This window comes from Myotis brandtii, unplaced genomic scaffold (assembly GCF_000412655.1).
Source record: "Myotis brandtii unplaced genomic scaffold, ASM41265v1 scaffold550, whole genome shotgun sequence".
NCBI classification, from domain to species: domain Eukaryota; kingdom Metazoa; phylum Chordata; class Mammalia; order Chiroptera; family Vespertilionidae; genus Myotis; species Myotis brandtii.
This window is the reverse complement of record NW_005370043.1, coordinates 3,606,091-3,624,251: the sequence shown is the minus strand read 5'-3', so window position 1 is coordinate 3,624,251 and position 18,161 is coordinate 3,606,091. Positions and strand designations below refer to the sequence as shown.

General features: G+C 49.8%; 1 protein-coding gene and 1 pseudogene across 4 annotated transcripts; both read left to right on the top strand.

Moving 5' to 3' along the window:
- The first annotated feature begins 4,393 nt into the window (after nucleotides 1-4,393).
- PPRC1 (peroxisome proliferator-activated receptor gamma, coactivator-related 1) lies at nucleotides 4,394-15,171 on the top strand. Of its 4 annotated transcripts, none has more exons than XM_014549467.1 (13): nucleotides 4,397-4,754; nucleotides 5,530-5,676; nucleotides 5,796-5,897; nucleotides 6,016-8,872; nucleotides 9,232-9,285; nucleotides 10,081-10,138; nucleotides 10,923-10,993; nucleotides 12,150-12,864; nucleotides 13,639-13,782; nucleotides 13,896-13,956; nucleotides 14,075-14,196; nucleotides 14,399-14,550; nucleotides 14,769-15,171. In XM_014549467.1, exons 1-13 carry the CDS (start codon nucleotides 4,515-4,517, stop codon nucleotides 14,870-14,872), a joined length of 4,827 nt encoding a protein of 1,608 aa, XP_014404953.1. In that variant the 5' UTR covers nucleotides 4,397-4,514; the 3' UTR covers nucleotides 14,873-15,171. The 4 variants fall into 4 exon arrangements, with proteins under 4 accessions (XP_014404954.1, XP_014404953.1, XP_014404952.1 ...); XM_014549466.1 differs by having other exon boundaries at nucleotides 4,398-4,754; nucleotides 13,890-13,956; XM_005878266.2 differs by having other exon boundaries at nucleotides 4,672-4,754; nucleotides 5,631-5,676.
- A 1,229-nt stretch (nucleotides 15,172-16,400) lies between these two features.
- LOC102257859 lies at nucleotides 16,401-17,434 on the top strand (annotated as a pseudogene).
- The last annotated feature ends 727 nt before the right edge of the window (nucleotides 17,435-18,161 follow it).

Genomic DNA, 18,161 nt, shown 5'->3' with positions numbered 1-18,161 from the left:
CGGGCGGGCGGCCCGCGGCTGGCAGCAAAGCGGCGTGTGCCGGGCGGTGACACGTGGACGCTACAGGAAAGGGAGGAAGCGCTCCGGAGTCGATGCCGGGTGCTGTGGGAGGCAGGCTGGGCCGAGTGGACCTGAGCCTTTTGCTGGTGGGACGCAGGCAGAGGCGGGGTCCCTATGGCCATTCCTCCGGAACGCCGGAGGGGCACAGTCTGGAGTCGGAAACCCGGCCCATGATTGGAGGGAGGAAGGGGGATTCGGACTTGGAGTTAAGGGCTAAGATCTCCATCTAAGGATGCCGAGGGGGGGGGGTGCCCCTATCCCCGCGCCGCAGTGCCTTTTCGGAGCCACGTGGGGCGGGGGGGAGCGATTTCCCCCAGAGAACTTGTCTGCTTCCCCTCCCCCTCCAGACGGCCTCGGCACCCACGTGGACTGGGCTCAGGGTTAGGGGGGCCGCGGGTCCACGTGGGGGCGGGGAGGGGGTGTCCACGTGGCTCCCGCCTCCGGCTGCCCGGCGTCCTCGTATCGGCTCTAGAGCCGCACTGCCGGGAACTGGGTGTGTCTCAGCAGGTCCCGCCATCTCCGAGGGGGCTGGGGGCCCCGGCCGGGAAGGAAGGTAGGGGCTGCTAGAGTCAACTTTGCTCGGAGGCTTGGAGTTCCTTTTCCTCCCGCTTTGGTCCTCGGAACCTCCGGACGGCGTCTGGGGAAGGACTTCCCGGATGTGCGGGAAGTCTGTTCCCTGCGGATGGCGGAGTGTGCTGGGGCGGGGAGAGGGCTGAGGTTGCAGGGCTGTGGAGTGAGCTGTGGCGGCTTCTGCCTGACCGGCTTGGGGGGGATTGTGAGTCACGGGCACTGGTGTTTTGGTTGCCTGCAGTCCTGCCTCATTCTTGATTCAAGGGGAATGGGGACTGTCAGCATATACATGGGACAAGCTTAAGGAAAGGAAAGAGAATCCTCGCACCTTTCACTTTTTTCCCTCCAGCATCTCTTTTGAGGAGACAGCTAAGGTCTGCTGTGAACTGACAAATTGGGGTGGTTTGTGTTTAAGGCTGTTTGGAATTTTTGCTGGGGATGAGAAAAGTTGGAGGCGATTTGAGAACAACACTAGATGAACATTTATTGGTTTGGGGGATTCCTTCCTGTCAGATTATTATTTTCTTGGCCTTCAGCTCTCCATACTTCTAAAGTGTTATCTTTTTATTCCTCAGCACAGGACTTCTTATAAGTTCTCACCCAGAGTGGAGGTTGTGCAGGACTTAGTTTGAACTGTTATCTCTCTTAAGCAATTAAGCCGAGTCCTTGAAAGCTTTTTTTTGTTGTTCTCCAGGTGGGAGTTGGGCTGCAGGCTACCAGGTAGTGTCAGTTCCAGCAGACCAATCCAGGCCCTTGCCTAAGGGAGAATGGCTTCTGGGTCCCTAACTTGGGAGCTGTCACACCCTCTTCCCTAATTTTTCCAGAGGTCACCCTTTGGGGGAGAGGCAAGAAGGATTCATGATCTAGCTGTCATCTAAGTTGGGTGGTCATTTGGGGTTGGAAAGGTCTCATGAAGAGATCCCACCTCCCCCCTCACCACCAAATACAAAAAAACCCTGGGTATTTGGAATCCAGTCAACCAGCTACTTACTGAGAAAGCATTATGTTCAGACACAGGGAATACTGTGGTAAACCACTCCTGTCCTATAGGATCTCCTTTCCCCCGCCAATAGGATCTTATGTTTTTATCAGGCTGGACAGATAATAAGGAAAGTGCATATTTGAGATTATATAATCAGCAGTAGCAATCTACTTTGCAGGGTCTGGGAAAGACCATTTTAAGCTGAGACTCTAATAAGGCTATGTGTGTAGGTAGGAGACACTTTCATCAGAGGTAATATGCCCTAGCTGGTTTGCTCAGTGGGTAGAGCGTTGACCCTCAGACTGAAGGGTCCTGGGTTCAATTTTGGTCAAGGCCCTGGTCGGGGTGTGTACAGGAGGCAACCAATCGATGTGTCTTCCTCACATTGATGTTTCTATCTGTCTCTCCCTCTCCCTCCCATTCTCTCTAAAAATCAGTGGGAAAATATCCTCGGATGAGGATTAACAACAACAACAAAAAAACCCCCACAAACAGACATCAGAGGAAATAGTATGTGAAGGCCTTGAGGTGGGAGAGAACATGACTTATTGGAGAAACAGACTTGTGTGGCTGGTGTGTAGAGAGACAGGCAGGGTGGTGAGAGGACACACTGGAGCAGAAGAGTCTGGTGGGGAAGACCACGACCCCTTTAAGCCATATTAAGAAGTGCAAACCTAATGCCAAGGGCAGTAAGATGCTATTGGAGGGATTTAGGGACTGTTTCTGGAAGTGATCTGACTTATTTTTAAAAGTTTGTAGCTGGTTTTGAGCCATGCAGGGACAAGACTGGATATGGGTTCACTTTTAGCCTGGGTTTAGCCCCTAGATCAGGGGTGGGGAAGCTTTTTTCTGGCAAGGGCCATTTGTATATTTATAACATCATTTGTGGGCCATACAGAGTTGTCAGTTTAAAAATTAGCCTGCTATATTTGGTCAAACATTTAATTAACTCACCCCTAATGCCTTGGCTGGGCCAGACCAAATGATTATGCAGGCCTTATACGGCTGAGGCCAGACGTTCCCCATCCCTGCCCTAGATGATATTGGTACTCTAGGAGCTGTCCTATTTGGGGATTGAATGATGGGTGAGGTAAGGTGGAGAGGGGGGTGTCTCTGACTCGGGTTCCAGTACTGGTCTGATGGAGGTGATGAATCGTTTGTAGAGCTGGGCATTGTCTTGAGATTCTGGCCCAGTGGCTAGGCCAGGTAGGTGGCAGGACAAGTTGAGATGCAGCCTCCTTGCTCACCCAGGAGTGTTTGCTGAGCCAGGTGCTATTCAGCTGCTGGTTGTAATTACAGGATTGTGAAGGCGTGGGAGGAGTTAGTGCCTAAAACCTGCCACCTTTCACTTCATCTCTGTCCCTGGCCTCCTAAAGTGTTCCTATCTAGCCTTTCCTTTCCCAGGTTATCCTCAACTTGGTAGGAGGGTGGGTATGGGGTATAGTTAGTTACACATGTTGCTTTTTTTTCTCTTGGAAGAGATGCAATTTCCCTTTGCTGCAGAAGGAGAGGGGGAACTGGTTTATCCATGTTTGTTCCTATTCTCGGGCCTTTGCATCATATGTTTCCTATAGTATAGATACCCATGGCTCTGGCCTCTGGCCTTGCTCGCTCCATTCCAGCCACTTCTGGCCCAGCCCACACCCACATGCTTGACAGGCCTGGACGGGTGGCTCCCTGCCTAACAAGGCTGAAGACATTGCTAGTTCTCAGGGAAGTAGTGGGGTGGGGCTTTTCCAACTACAGAATCAAGCTTTCTCATCTTTAGCTCTCACCTGATAGGGTTAGGGAAGAGACTTTTTCCTTGGGACTACCATTGAGATATTCGGTGGCACACTGTAGGCCTTCATAATAAAAGTATGAAGTAAGTGTATATAAGACACTGTACTAGGCACCTAGGATGACCAGGAAGTATGTGTATAGTTTAAACCCTTATAAGAACCAAGAAGAACATAAAAACTATAGGATACGAAGGTTACTTGCCCCAAAGGAACTTGGAATCCAGTTTTAGTATTGATGTAAGGAATGTTATGGGCTGGGGAGGGGACAGGATGTGCTTGCCAGAAAAGTGAGTGGTACAGAAGTGTGTGAATTCAGCGGGGAGATCATCTTGAAGGTGTCTTCTTGAAGAAGATGGGATTAAACGGGAAGAGAGGCCTAAGAGGGATCGAGGGAGGTGAGGTGGTGGTAGTTGAAATTGCCTGCTTGCTGATCTCCTCTCCTTTGGTGTGCCCTTCAGACTGTTGGCCTTCACACTGCCATCAGACATCTCTTCTGAACAGTCTTTTTTTTTTAAAAAAATATATTTTATTGATTTTTTACAGAGAGGAAGGGAGAGAGATAGAGAGTTAGAAACATCGATGAGAGAAAATCAATAATCAGCTGCCCAGGTACATGCCCTTGACTGGAATCGAACCCGGGACCTTTCAGTCTGAAGGCCGACACTCTATCCACTGAGCCAAACCGGTATTTTATTGATTTTTTACAGAGAGGAAGGGAGAGAGATAGAGAGTTAGAAACATCGATGAGAGAGAAACATCGATCAGCTGCCCAGGTACATGCCCTTGACTGGAATCGAACCCGGGACCTTTCAGTCTGAAGGCCGACACTCTATCCACTGAGCCAAACCGGTTTCGGCCTGAACAGTCTTGATATTTTGACTCTCCAGTTTAATAATCTCTTGTGGCTCCAGCTCTTTCTGGATGGAGTCCAAACTTTTTTTTGCCTAGAAGGTCCCTGAGCACTGCCATCTTGGTAGGGGCTTTGGCTCACGAGCTGTACTTCTCTCTGCCAGCAAGTCTGGAGGTTTGGCTGTGGTGGGGCTCCTGCTGAGTCTGGGGCCATTGTGGAAGGCTGGGCACCTAGTTTACAGAGCATATCAGTCAGTTGCCCCAAAAGGTCCATGCCCTGTAGCCTTCACCATGCTCTTCTGACATCCCCCCTTTTCCCCCAGGTGCTGCTGCATGAAGAGGTGGATGATTCTGGCATTGTCAGTCTGTCTCGGCTGGGCCCCTGTCTTAAGGACAAGGACCTGGAGATGGAGGAGCTGATGCTGCAGGATGAAACACTGCTGGGAACCATGCAGAGCTACATGGATGCCTCCCTCATCTCCCTCATTGAAGATTTTGGGAGCCTTGGAGAGGTGAGCTAGAGCTGGGCCTAGAGATCTTTAGACAGGCAGTTTGCATGAGAGGTTATGGCTTAGTGCAGCCGTGGGCAAACTACGGCCCGCGGGCCGGATCCGGCCCGTTTGAAATGAATAAAACTAAAAAAAAAAAAAAGACCGTACCCTTTTATGTAATGATGTTTACTTTGAATTTATATTAGTTCACACAAACACTCCATCCATGCTTTTGTTCCGGCCCTCCGGTCCAGTTTAAGAACCCATTGTGGCCCTCGAGTCAAAAAGTTTTCCCACCCCTGGCTTAGTGGCTCCGTTCTCCCAGAACCTTGGTTCCTGAATACCCAACCTGAAGTCCATTTTTTGTCTCTAGGTGAGAGTTGGGCTGCAGGCTGTCAGATTATGTCCCATTTAAGGATGACCTGGTAGGCTTAGACTTTCCTTTCTCCTGCCTTGGCCCCTTACATGTGTAGAGGGTTCTGATCCCTGTTTTGAGCCCAATTCCAGCCTCACCAAAGGTTGTCTGCTAAGCATTCCACTTAGCTTGAGGGTGAAGGGAGTGTTTGAAACATAAGTTTATGACTCAGGTTTGACAGGTCTCTGTTGACACTACAGAGGTGGTAGATGGTAGTAAATGGGATTGGAACTCATGTCTCCTGGTACTCAACTTTGTCCTTGGCAAATTGAACTGAACTGAGAGCCTGGGAGACTGATTCTCTTGGCATTCAGTTCTTAGTGGCTCAGTAGGTCATTTGGGATGATGATGTAGAACTTTCCTGTTGTCTTTCTGGAGCAGAGCAGGTTATCTCTGGAGGACCAGAATGAAGTGTCACTACTCACAGCTCTGACGGAGATCTTGGACAATGCAGATTCCGAGAACCTGTCTCCATTTGACAGCATTCCTGACTCTGAGCTGCTTGCCTCACCTCGGGAGGGCTCCTCTGTGAGTGTGGGACCAGGGGAAGGGGTTGTGTGGTTTGGTGCAAAGGTTAGAACCATGTCTGTGGGTCTACTCACGTATTCTGAAGCACAAACTCATCTCAGGTTCTTTCTTTCTCTTAGCTGCACAAGCTGCTCACTCTCTCTCGGACACCCTCAGAACGTGACCTCATCACGTCAGTTGATCCGCTGGGGCCCAGTTCAGGCAATAGTAGAGTGAGTGGGGTAAGCCTGACCTAAGGAGTCTCAGGGAATCCCAGGAGGGGAGGAGTGTGTGGGGACAGGTCTGGAAAAAGATGTTCCTGGAAAAAACTCCTTCTGTGGCTTCTCTTCTCTCCTGTAGGTTGAGATGTCTCTCGCAGATCCCCCTTGGGACTTCTCCCCTTCTTCCTTCTTGGAGACCTCCTCCCCCAAACTTCCTAGCTGGAGACCCCCAAGATCCAGACCCCGCAGAAGCCAGTCCCCTTTTCCCCAACAGCGTAGTGATGGGGAAGAAGAGGAGGAGGTGGCCAGCTTCAGTGGCCAGATGCTTGCTGTGGAACATGGCAACTCAATGAGCAGCATCCCAGACTTTCCCATGCACCTGGCCTGCCCTGAGGAGGAAGATAAAACAGCAGCCGCAGGTATGGCAGTGCAGGCAGCTGGTGATGAGAGCATCTCTTCCCTGAGTGAGTTGGTGCGGGCCATGCACCCATACTGCTTGCCCGACTTCACCCACCTGACATCACTCAACAATGAACTTCAGGAGCAGCCGGATGATTTGACACTGCCTGAAGATTGTGTGGTGCTGGAGATTGTGGGCCAGGCAGCCACAGCTGGCAATGACCTGGAGATCCCAGTTGTGGTGCGGCAGATCCCTACTGGACCCCAGCCTGTGCTCCTGGATGACTCACTAGAGGCCAGTCCAGCCTTGCAGCTGCTCCTGCCTACATTTGAGTCAGAGACAGAGGCTGCTGTGACCAAGGAAGCCCTCTGCCTTGAGAAAGAGGGGTTGTCACTGGACTCAGGGGAAAAGCTGGAGTCAGCCTTGTTGGAGCCCAAGGAAATCATGGAGCCAATGGTGCCCAAGGGGCCTCAGAACCCACCAGCCGATGCAGCGCTGAGTTCCCAGAGAGCTCGAAAGGGCAGGAGAAAGAAGAACAAGAAACAGCCAGCAGCCTGTACAGAAGGCTATGCCATGAGACTGAGGTCATCCTCTTGTGGGCAGCCTACTATGGCTACAGGGGTGATCTCTCAAGCAGGCACTTTGCCTCAGGAGGAACTTCAAAAAGAGGTTGGGCCTCCCCATGGTAGAGGGAAGCCCCGGGCTTGGGCTCGGGCCTGGGCAGGTACCTTGGAGAAGCCTAGCTCTGGGAACTTGGAGAGTAATGCTGGACAAGCTAGTCCTGCTGAAGAATGTCCTCTTGACCTCTACCCCAACCTGGGTGACACCATCGAAGTTAAGCCTGTTCCAACCCATATCACATTGGTTGATTCTGCTAATGCCGACCCCATGCCACTTGATTCTGTTGAAACTGATCCCTCTGCAATTGATCCTGTTCTAGGTGACCCTGTATCTGTTGACCCTGCATTGGTTGACCTTGCTTCATCCAACTCAGGGCTGGTTGACCCTCTTCCAGCTGACCCAGTGTTGACTGAGCCAGTCCTGGCTGACTCTCCAGCAGTTGACCCTGCAGTGGTTGTTCCTGTCTCAGATGACTTGCCACGAGTTGACCCTGTCTCCACCAACTTAGCACCAGTTGACTCTGTTCCCAATGACCTGGCTCCAGTTAAGCCTGTGCTAGTTAAGTCTAGGCCAACTGACCCCAGACGTGGTGCAATGTCATCAGCCCAGGGGAGTCCAGCCCCCCAGCTCCTTCTAGAGTCAGAGTCCTTGGACCCCCCAAAGGCCATCATCTCTGAAGTTAAGGAGATCGTGGGTCCTCTGAAGGTGGAAGGTGATACTAATGCCACAACCCAGGAAACCAGACCTCGGCCTCTTAGTCTATCTGAGTACCGGCGACGAAGGCAGCAGCGCCAAGCAGAGGCAGAAGAAAGGAGTTCCCAGCTCCCATCTGGGAAGTGGCCCAGCCTCCCAGAAACCCCCACAGGGCTAGCAGACATCCCTTGTCTTGTCATCCCACCAGCCCCAGCCAAGAAGACACCTCTGCAGAGAAGCCCTGAGACTTGCTTTGTGCCTGTGGGTGGTCCCAGTCCTGTTTCTCCTAGTCCTGAGCCACCTACAAGCAAATCTGTGGCCTCAACTCCCACTGAGCAGTTGCCATCCCAAGAGATGCCACTGCTAGTGAGACCTCCACCTCCTGCTGTGCAGTCCATGCCCCCAGCAATGCCCACTGCTGTGCCTTTTCCACCGGGTGGGCTGGGCATGACTCCCATGCTGCCCCCACCAACCTTGCAGCCTCCTAGTCTTCCAATGTCTGTGGGGCCAGTGCCACCTGATCCCTATACTCACTATGCTCCCATGCCACCCTGGCCTTGTTATCCCCCAGTGTCTCCTTCTGGCTATCCTTGTTTGCCGCCCCCACCAACAGTGCCCCTAGTGTCTGGTACCCCTGGCACCTATGCTGTTCCCCCCACTTGCAATGTGCCTTGGGTACCCCCTCCTGCTCCAGTCCCGCCTTACAACTCTAGCTGTACTTATGGGCCCATGGGGTGGGGTGCAGGGCTGCAACACCCTCCATTCTGGCCTACTGTGCCCCCACCACCTTTGCCTGTAGCTTCTGTTGGGAGAGCTGTTCCCCCACCCAAGGTGGAGCCCAGTGGCATCCCAGCTGGCCCTCCTGAAAGTTTACCTCCTGTACCGATGGCTCCTCCCCTCACTCTGGGTTCAGCTGGCCAGGGAGCTCCACAGATAGAGCCCACCAAGGTGGAGGTCAAACCAGTCCCTGCATCTCCCCATCTGAAACACAAGGTATCCTCCCCAGTGCAAAGCCCACAGAATAAGGTTTCACCATATCTGCCTGCTGAGAGTGTGGCTATTGAGGAGCCTGCATCAGAGAGGTTAAAACTTGAGACCCAGGAGACCAAGTCCAGGGAGAAGACACCCTCTCCTGTTGCCAAGGCTGTTCCCACACCAAAGCAGAGCACTGTCACTAAGTTGCCTGCTGTCCACCCAGCCCGTCTAAGGAAACTGTCCTTCTTGCCTACCCCACGTATCCAGGATCCTGAGGATGTGGTACAGGCTTTCATCAGTGAGATTGGTGAGTGCCACACAGTTGGTGTCAGAGTCAACTGGTATTAGGTTAGCGGAGGCAGGGTCAACTGGTGGCAAGTCATCTGTTGGTGTGAAGAAGGGAGTTGGGGTTGGGTGGAGAACGTCCTCCAGAGATTAGGATAAAGTACCTGGCTGGGGGGGCTGGCCTTTGGATTTCTTTGGAGGGTTCTTGAGAGTCAGAGCTTTGGGTTTGTTTACTTCTTGCTTTGTATTCCTGTCTTGGTTTATTAGTATAGTGAGCAGGGGGAGCATAAAGGGAGAGATGACGTGATTTGGGACTTCCTGGGACCTGTGTACTCAATTGATAGGAGCTGTTTTCCAATCCTGTGTTGTGTGCTTCCACAGGAATCGAGGCATCGGACCTGTCCAGTCTGCTGGAGCAGTTTGAGAAGTCAGAAGGTGAGGGAACCTGGGGAGCTTTGCTCCAACCCCTTTTTAAAGTTACTATTTCCTTTGGGCCCAGTTTATAGTTACTTGAACTGGGGGAAGGACAGCCTGAGCCACTAGAGCAGTCCCCTAATGGAATGGGAGACAAGATCCACCTGTGATGCCATCTAAGCCAGGGAGAGGGTACAGCGTGGCAAGTATTACAAAGAGTAGACCAATGGGGAGATGTTTTCTAGAGGGAAGTAGCTCGCAAGGTAGGCCTTGAAAGATAGGCCTTCATAGAATGCATGTGGTGAATAAAGGCAGAGATACAGAAATGATTGAGTGTGGTGTATTTAGAAGGCAATGGATAATTCAGCTTTTTCATTGCAAGGCATGGTGCTGCTGTTGATACTATATCCTGTTCTCAAGGAACTTACCTAATTGGGAGGAAAAGTCTGCAGAAATGACTCCTAAATTGGTAATGGCTATCTATAGTTCAAGGCAAAATAAAAATGTAACTGTAGAACAAGTGTAAACTATAAGACTAGGAAGTTGGGCAGGTCATGTAGAACCTTGATTGTTAGGCTCAGAAGTTTGACTATCTCAGATTCAGTGGGTAGTGTGGATGTTTCTGAGCAGAGAAGAGACATGATTAACAATAGTACCTGTGCACACACTGGAGAAAAATGGATCTTTCTGGGGAGAGCCCAGTGGAATATGTAGGCAAAGTGGATTTTCCTCCTTTGGGTCTCAAAGCCAGCCCTTCTATACCTCCTCAATTTGGAACATCTGGTTGGGCTTTTAACTAGTATGGTTTCTTTGCAGCCAAAAAGGAGTGCCCTCCCCCGGCTCCTGCTGACAACTTGGCTGTAGGAAACTCAGGGTAAGTATGGAGACATGTGAGCGAGTTACCCTACAGCTGTTGGTCAGCAGCCGGCCGGCGCTCCAGGATCATTCATTGGATGCCTCTGTTGCAGTGACGTTTAGTCAGCTCTAGAGTCTTTTCCTGTTTCCACATCCCCATGCTCAGCTCATCACTACTGGGCACTGTTTTGGGTGGTGAGGTAGGAGGATGGATGCGTACCAAGACTTTGGTTGATTCCATTCTGGGGTTCCAAATGTCCTAGAGGTGCCTTTTGTCTTCTGGCAAGTCATGCCTTTGGGGGGTTTTCATTTAACACGTTTTAAACTTGTTCAACACTGGTGATAATTTAAGATAAGTGGGGGAAGATGTTGATGGCTAGGGCTTCCCTGGCTCCTTGGAGGATACAGGCACCCTACACCTTGCTCCCCGGTCTTCCAGGACTGAGAGGACTTCTTAAAATTTTTCTTGTTCATGGTATGCCATGCTGTTCTGCCAAGCATATTTCTCTCCACATTGATTTTGGGTTGGTTTGAGCCGGGCAGGTAAAGCTGGCGTGAAGGAGGTGGGTGGGGGGTATTTAAGATTATCGTTGAGTTGCCTCCTGGCATTGGGCAGAACTGAGCTAAGACCCAACCTACAGTTCAGTCACCAAGACTGTTTTTGTGCTGGGGGAGAATGATAGGGGCAGGTTGTGCATCCCATTCCTCTCTGCACACACCCCTCTCCCATTGCTTTGTGAGGAAAGCAGATGTACAGATGTTGAGGAGGCAATGAACCAGGCTTTCCCTTTTCCCCCTGCCAGCAGCGTTGACCCTCCCCAGGAGAAGAGGCCCCTAGACCGGTTACAAGCCCCAGAACTGGCCAACGTGGCAGGTGGGTTCAGGGTGGGGAACTCTGTCTTTGTTTAGTTTATGCAGTAAATGTTTGTAGAGCCCGATCTGATCCTCCTCATTGAGGTTCTCACAGTCCAGGGGCAAGTGGCAAAATGACTTTGTTGAGTATCAGAGGTTGTATGTCAAATAAGTGGGGTCTGAAGGGGGAGTGTCAGGGATGGGTTGTATGGAAGATAATCTCCAAAGCAGAGGCTTGAGAAAATCACTGATACCAATCAGGTAGGTTTAGGGGACAGAGAATTCTGTAGATGAGCATCTAGAGTGAACTGAAGAAATAAAATCAGCCTGGTATGTTTTGGGGAATTGCAAGTGGTTAGGTTTGGCTGTGGTATAGTGGCTGATCAGGATGGTGATCAGAGCTAAAGCAAGAGATAAAAGCTGGAGTGGTAAGTAGGTCAAATTATGGGAACTGCCGAAACCGGTTTGGCTCAGTGGATAGAGCGTCGGCCTGCGGACTGAAAGGTCCCAGGTTCGATTCCGGTCAAGGGCATGTGCCTTGGTTGCGGGCACGTCCACAGTGGGAGATGTGCAGGAGGCAGCTGATCGATGTTTCTCTCTCATCGATGTTTCTGGCTCTCTGTCTCTCTCCCTTCCTTTCTGTAAAAAGTCAATAAAATATATTTTTAAAAAAAAATTATGGGAACTTTGTAATGGTAAGCTATTTGGACTTTATCCTGTGCATGGAAGAAGCAATTGAAAAAGCTTTACTGAATTGGTTTTTGGGTGCTCCCTCCAGCAACAATGTAGAAGACAGGTGGACAGGTGTGAAGCTCAAGGTAGGGGATCATTAGAGATGACAAGTCCCGACAAGATGCAGCCAGAAGTCAGGCAATGCTGGAGTAGGGTGGAGGGGTCTAGGAATGGAGAGGTAGACTGGGCAGGACCTGGTCACCAGTTAGGTTGGGGCAATGAAAGGTTGATGGATTCAGGAAGACCCTGGCTGGCGGGGTTTCTGTTGCTGGTCCCCAAGATGGGGAACTTGGGGGAAGAAGTAGTTGCAGCAATGGGAGAAGTTGGGCTGTGGACCATTGTGGTGAACTTTGTGAGATGAGGTGGGGGTCTCTGGAGCTTACATAGTGTTTGGAAGTGTAGAATCGGATCTCATCCTGCTATCTCCATCCTCCCTCCCCTCACAGGGCTCACCCCTCCAGCTACCCCTCCCCACCAGTTATGGAAGCCCTTGGCTGCTGTTTCCCTGCTGGCCAAAGTCAAATCTCCTAAGTCCATCGTTCAGGAGGGAACCCTGAAGCCTGAAGGAGTTACAGAGGCCAAACATCCAGCTGCAGCCTGCCTCCAAGAAGGGGTCCATGGCCCTAGTCCAGTCCATGTGGGCTCTGGGGACCATGACTATTGTGTCCGGAGCAGAAGCCCCCCAAAAAAGACTCCTGCTCTAGTCTTTCCAGAGGCAGGCTCCCGATGGAACGTCAAACGCCATCAGGATATCACCATCAAACCTGTCTTGTCCCTGGGCCCAGTCGCCCCTCTTCCTCCAGGCACAGCTGCCTCCCAGGAGCCACTTGATCACAGGACTAGCAAAGAGCAGGCAGATCTCCCAGCCCCTTGCCTTGCCCCATCTGCCTTGCTGTCCCCTGAGGCCTCGCCCTGCCGGAATGACATGAACACTAGGACTCCCCCTGAGCCCTCAGCCAAGCGGTCAATGCGCTGTTATCGAAAAGCCTGCAGGTCAGCCAGCCCCCCGAGCCGGGGCTGGCAGGGCCGCCGTGGCCGCAGCAGTTCTGTCAGCTCTGGGTCCAACCGGACCAGTGAAGCATCTTCTTCCTCATCCTCATCGTCGTCTTCATCCCGATCCCGGTCCAGGTCCCTCTCCCCCCCACACAAGAGATGGCGAAGGTGAGCTCTAATGGTCTATTAGGTCCTCTCCATTTAGGAAGTTTTTTTGCACATTGAGTTTGATACTTTCAGGCACTAAGGCTCCTGTTTCTGTCTTCGGCTTTTGTCTTCTCTGCCTTCCCTGGATTGTTGAAGGAGGCAAGCTGTGAGAAAATAGCTTCTGTCCTCTGTTGGAGTTTGGGGTATCCCTGAGGTCTCTGCTTCCTTGAGACCTGCCTTGGGGAAATGTTAGGATTTGATCTTAACCATGTTGAATCCTTTGAATACTCCTATCAGTCCTCATTTCTGGTATTTTCCTGGTGGTATGTGGGAAGGTGGGATTGTGGGTTGTTAATGGCAGACAGTCCTTTTAATCTGTTGAGGAAAGAGTCTGGGCAGTTCTTTTGGGTGTCCCTGTGGCCTCATCTATTTCCTGGCAGTACTTTTTTTTCAGTATCAGACCCAGATTTCCTATTTAGATAAGGTAGCCTTTATCTCTTTTAGTCTTCACTTATTTTTCTTCTTTCTGATTTGTTAAATATTTTTCAATCTTTAATTGCATAATTGAAAAGAAATATGACCTATGCCAAAATACTCTAGAACATTCCAGATACATCTAAAGTTCATCAGGGCTTCAGTTTGGTCATCTTTGAAGAGTTTTTCTAGACCTCTTCAGCTTTCTTTTGCCTTTGGTCCTGTGCTTCCTGAGAAGGAGGCAGGGCTGCTGCCAAGGTGAAGTAAGTAGTATATACCTGCACCATTCCCAGCATTCCTATGCGCCCCTTTATTCTCTAGGTCCAGTTGTAGTTCCTCTGGATGTTCCCGAAGATGCTCTTCCTCTTCCTCATCTTCCTCCTCATCTTCCTCATCCTCATCATCTAGTTCCCGAAGCCGGTCCCGCTCCCCATCCCCCCGCCGGAGAAGTGACAGGAGACGGCGGTGAGCATGTGTTCAGGGAGTCAGTGCATCTGGGGTGTAAGTGCCTGAGAGTTCAGAGACTTAAGCTGTCTAATGTCTGGGTGGTTGATGGCACCTTCTCTTGTCAGGTACAGCTCTTATCGATCACATGACCATTACCAAAGGCAGAGAGTGCTGCAGAAGGAGCGTGCAATAGTGAGTAGAGGAACAGGTCATGGGAGTGGGGGGAGTTTTCCCCTGAGTCACAAGCTCAGAGCCTTCTGTAGTTCTGGCCCTGGCTCATGGTATGTAAATTTCCCTTGTCCCAACATAGGAAGAGAGAAGAGTGGTCTTCATTGGGAAGATACCTGGCCGCATGACTCGGTCAGAGCTGAAACAGAGGTTCTCTGTTTTTGGAGAGATTGAGGAGTGCACCATCCACTTCCGTGTCCAAGGGTAAGCGTGGGCCCTAAGGTCAGGATGTACTTCGATGCTTTTTTTGTCTTTCCCCCTTGCTCTGTGTGCTGCACAACATTTTTTCACTCAGAGGATTGGCTATTTGGGGAATGAGAAGAATCACCCCAGTCCTCTGTACCCTGGTGGGTGTTTCTTCTCCATGGCATGTGCCCAAATAGCCAGCCTCTGCCTCACCCACCAGTGACAACTATGGCTTCGTCACTTACCGCTATGCTGAGGAGGCATTTGCAGCCATCGAAAGTGGCCACAAGCTGAGACAGGCAGATGAGCAGCCCTTTGATCTCTGCTTTGGGGGGCGCAGGCAGTTCTGCAAGAGAAGCTACTCTGATCTTGGTGAGTGGAGGGAGGCCTTGAGGCTTTGGTGTAAGGGCTCCCAACCTTTTGAGAGTGGGCTCGGCAGACTTGTATTCATCTGACACTTGAAGGAACCAAGGGGTGGGATGACTTAAAGTCATTATTGGGATGGGAGGTGGCTGGCCATCTGAGGACTCTGTGGTTGGGAAGTGTGGTCAGAGACCTTGATGTTTGTCTGTCTTTCTCTACCTTTATAGACTCCAACTGGGAAGACTTTGACCCTGCTCCTGTAAAGAGCAAATTTGATTCTCTTGACTTTGACACATTATTGAAACAGGCCCAGAAGAACCTCAGGAGGTAACCCTGGGCCCTTCTCCCCCTCCCCCTTTTTTTGGAGGTGTCCAACCATCTCCAACCCCCTTCCCCACTCTAGGGGAGAGAGCTGCTAGTGAGGAGATGACTGTTTTATAAAGAAATGGAAAAAGTGAAATAAAAAAATGTGTTAAATCAGATTTTTTAAAAGGGTATTTGTTTTTATAACAGGCATTGAAACAAGTTAATTTGCATTCCTATTTGAGATGGATGACATTGAGGGATTCCCCCTTTGTTTGGATGATTAAAGTCACTATGCAGACTAATAAATACGAACTAGAGAGAACATCCATGTGTTGTGCTTCTTTCTTTCTATGGTGTTAATACCAGACATACTCACTTTTCCTCTCAACACAGTGTCACGTTTACCTCCATTGAGTTCCTAGGACCCCTCTTTGATCAGGTGCAAAATCCTGTTGGACTTGAAACTTGGCTCCTCGAGTGTTTTGACAGTGAAATCAGTCATCAGGGCAGTGCTTCTCAAACTTTAAAAGGGCATTTGAGCCCTGGCCAGTGTGGCTCAGTTGGTTGTCCTGTGCACCAAAAGGATGCTGATTCAATGCTAGGGCACATACTGGGGATTGTGACTTGATCTCCAGTAGGGGGCGTGCAGGAGGCAGCCACTGGATGTTCCCTCTCAGTTTCTCAGAGGGTGGGGTGGGCAACATTTGAACCCTGGACAGCGTTGCTAGGTGATTAGAGCATTGCTCAGATGTTTTAGGAATGCATGCATGTGGATTGACTTCTGGGGAAGAGAGAGATAGATGTGGAGTTATATCTAGGAGAGAGGAATGCCTATTTTGAAAAAGACAAAGAAGTGTGTCTCCTGAAAAAGTACATCCTTACCCTTTTTTGAGGGGCATTAATGGGAAGTAGTCAAAATATAGTGTATGAGATTGAAGGGATTCTTGTCTGTTGCTAATGTAGACAAATATGATAGAGTTTGAAATTGACTTCTCAGGCCTGGGCATTAGAATATTTGAGTATTCATGACAAAGGGGGAAACAATTGGGTAGTTTTCCAGTTCTCTCATGGGGAGAGTTCACAGTATAAACTGTCAGGACTGTGGTTTGAAGAGATTGCTGCTGCATCATTCAGGTTTGGTGCACAACTCCTTTTACCTTCATGGAGCTGACTTGACTGAATAAGTAAGTGGGGGGCCCAGCTACCCTGTCGCTATAAAGGGAAGGCAGGCCTAGCTGGTTTGGCTCAGTTGATAGAGCATCGGCCTGCAAACTGAAGGGTCCTTGGTTCGATTCCAGTCAAGGGCACATGCCTGGGTTGCAGGCTTGATTCCCAGTGTGGGACATGCGGAAGGCAGCCCATCAATGATTCTCATCGTTAATGTTTCTATCTCTCCCTCTCCTTTCCTCTCTGAAATCAATAAAAAATATTTTTAAAGAAATAATAATTTTAAAAAATGGAAGGCAGGCTGTGTGCTCTCCAAGCTTGGTCTGCTGCTTTGCATCCACTTCCATCGATTCTTAATGGTTGCTCATCAGGCCTCAGATGACCAAATGGTGAAGCTGATCAAGAGCAAGTATGCTTTTGAGGAAGCCTTGAACAGTACAGGAGATAAACTTGAAGTAGCTGACTTCTCAGCCGCATGGTGTGGGTTTGGCAAAATGATAAAGCTTTTTTTTCATTTCCTCTGAAGTATTCCAATGTGGTATTCCTTGAAGTAGATGTGGATGACTATTAGGATGTTTCTGCAGAGTGTGAAGTCAAATGCATACCAACCTTTCAATTCTTGTTAATCCTCACCTGAGGATATTTTTTCCTTTATTTTTTTTATTTATTTTATTTTTAGCAAGAGTGCAAGGGAGTGGGGAGACAGAGAAACATTGATATAAGAAAGATGCATTGACTGGTTGCCTCCCGCACATGCCTCAAATGTGCTGGGGATTGATCCTGCAACCGAGGTAAGTGCCCTTGACCAGAATCGAACCTGAAACCCTTCGGTCCATGGGCCGACGCTCTAACCACTGAGCAACTGGTCACGGCCAACCTTCCAGTTTCATTTGTTTGAAATATATTTTTATTGATTTAAGAGAGGAAGGGAGAGGGAGAGAGAGAGACACATCAATGATGACAGAATCATTGATCGGCTGCCTCCTGCACGCTCTCGTCTGGGGATTAAGCCTGCAACCTGGGCATATGCCCCAACCGGAATTTGAACCGTGACCTCCTGGTCCATAGGTCACACTCAGCCACTGAGCCACGCTGGCTGGGCTGTTTGTTTTTTAAATATATTTTTATTGATTTCAGAGAGGAAGGGAGAGGGGAAGAGAGAGAAACATGAATGATGAAAAAGAATCATTGATGGGCTGCCTCCTGCATGCCCTCTACTGGGGATCGAGCCTGAAACCTGGGCATGTGCCCTAGACTGGAATTGAACCCAAGACCCTTCATTCCGCAGGCCACTGAGCCAAACCATCTAGGGCTACAAAAGGACAAAAGGGTGAGTTTTCTGGAGCTAATAAGGAAAAACGAAGTCACCATCAATGAATTAGTTTATTCATGTTTTCTGAAAACAGTTATCGGTTTTTGAAATTTTTTTTACTTACATAAAAGAAAGATCAAGCATAGAGACTATATACTCCACTACCATCTGAATGTAAATGACAACAAAATATTAGTTATACCATTAAAAATAAGTGGAGGATAGGGTTTCATGGGCAGGACATGGATGGGGGTTGGGGGGGCAGTTTTGTTACTGGAAAGGGGACCTGGCCCTGAGTCTGCCTGCCTTGGGCCAGCTGGTAGCGTGTGGGTTCTTGACTTTGTACAGGAAAGATTTCATAGCACAAGTCCAGGTGATTTCACTGCAGTGGTTCTCAACCTTCTGGCCCTTTAAATATAGTTCCTCATGTTGTGACCCAACCATAAATTTTCGTTGCTACTTCATAACTGTCATGTTGCTACTGTTATGAATTGTAATGTAAATATCTGATATGCAGGATGGTCCTAGGCGACCCCTGTGAAAGGATCGTTCAACCACCAAAGGGGTCGCAACCCACAGGTTGAGAACCGCTGTTTTAGAGGATGTTGAAACAGAACAGTGAAACCGAAGGGTGTAGGATAGAAGAACAGGAGAGACTAGACAGTGAAATGAGCCTAGACTGGGCTGCTTTGGCTCACTAAGAAGTCAGAAAAAAGGGGGTCTTTAGGACAAGTCAGGGCCCATTGCTCCCTGGATGCAAGTCTTGTGGGAGTCCCTTAGTTAGGACCTGCATGCCTGTGGGGGAAGACGAGAAGGAGGGGGAAGGCGAGGTGTG

Bases quoted from the DNA above. Each gene is read 5' to 3' on its own strand.
- PPRC1 (XM_014549466.1), top strand. From the start codon at position 4,515: ATGCCCTGTAGCCTTCACCATGCTCTTCTGACATCCCCCCTTTTCCCC. The intron at 8,873-9,231 runs GTGAGTGCCACA...GTGCTTCCACAG, and splicing joins GGCTTTCATCAGTGAGATTG to GAATCGAGGCATCGGACCTG. The intron at 12,865-13,638 runs GTGAGCTCTAAT...TTTATTCTCTAG, and splicing joins CCACACAAGAGATGGCGAAG to GTCCAGTTGTAGTTCCTCTG.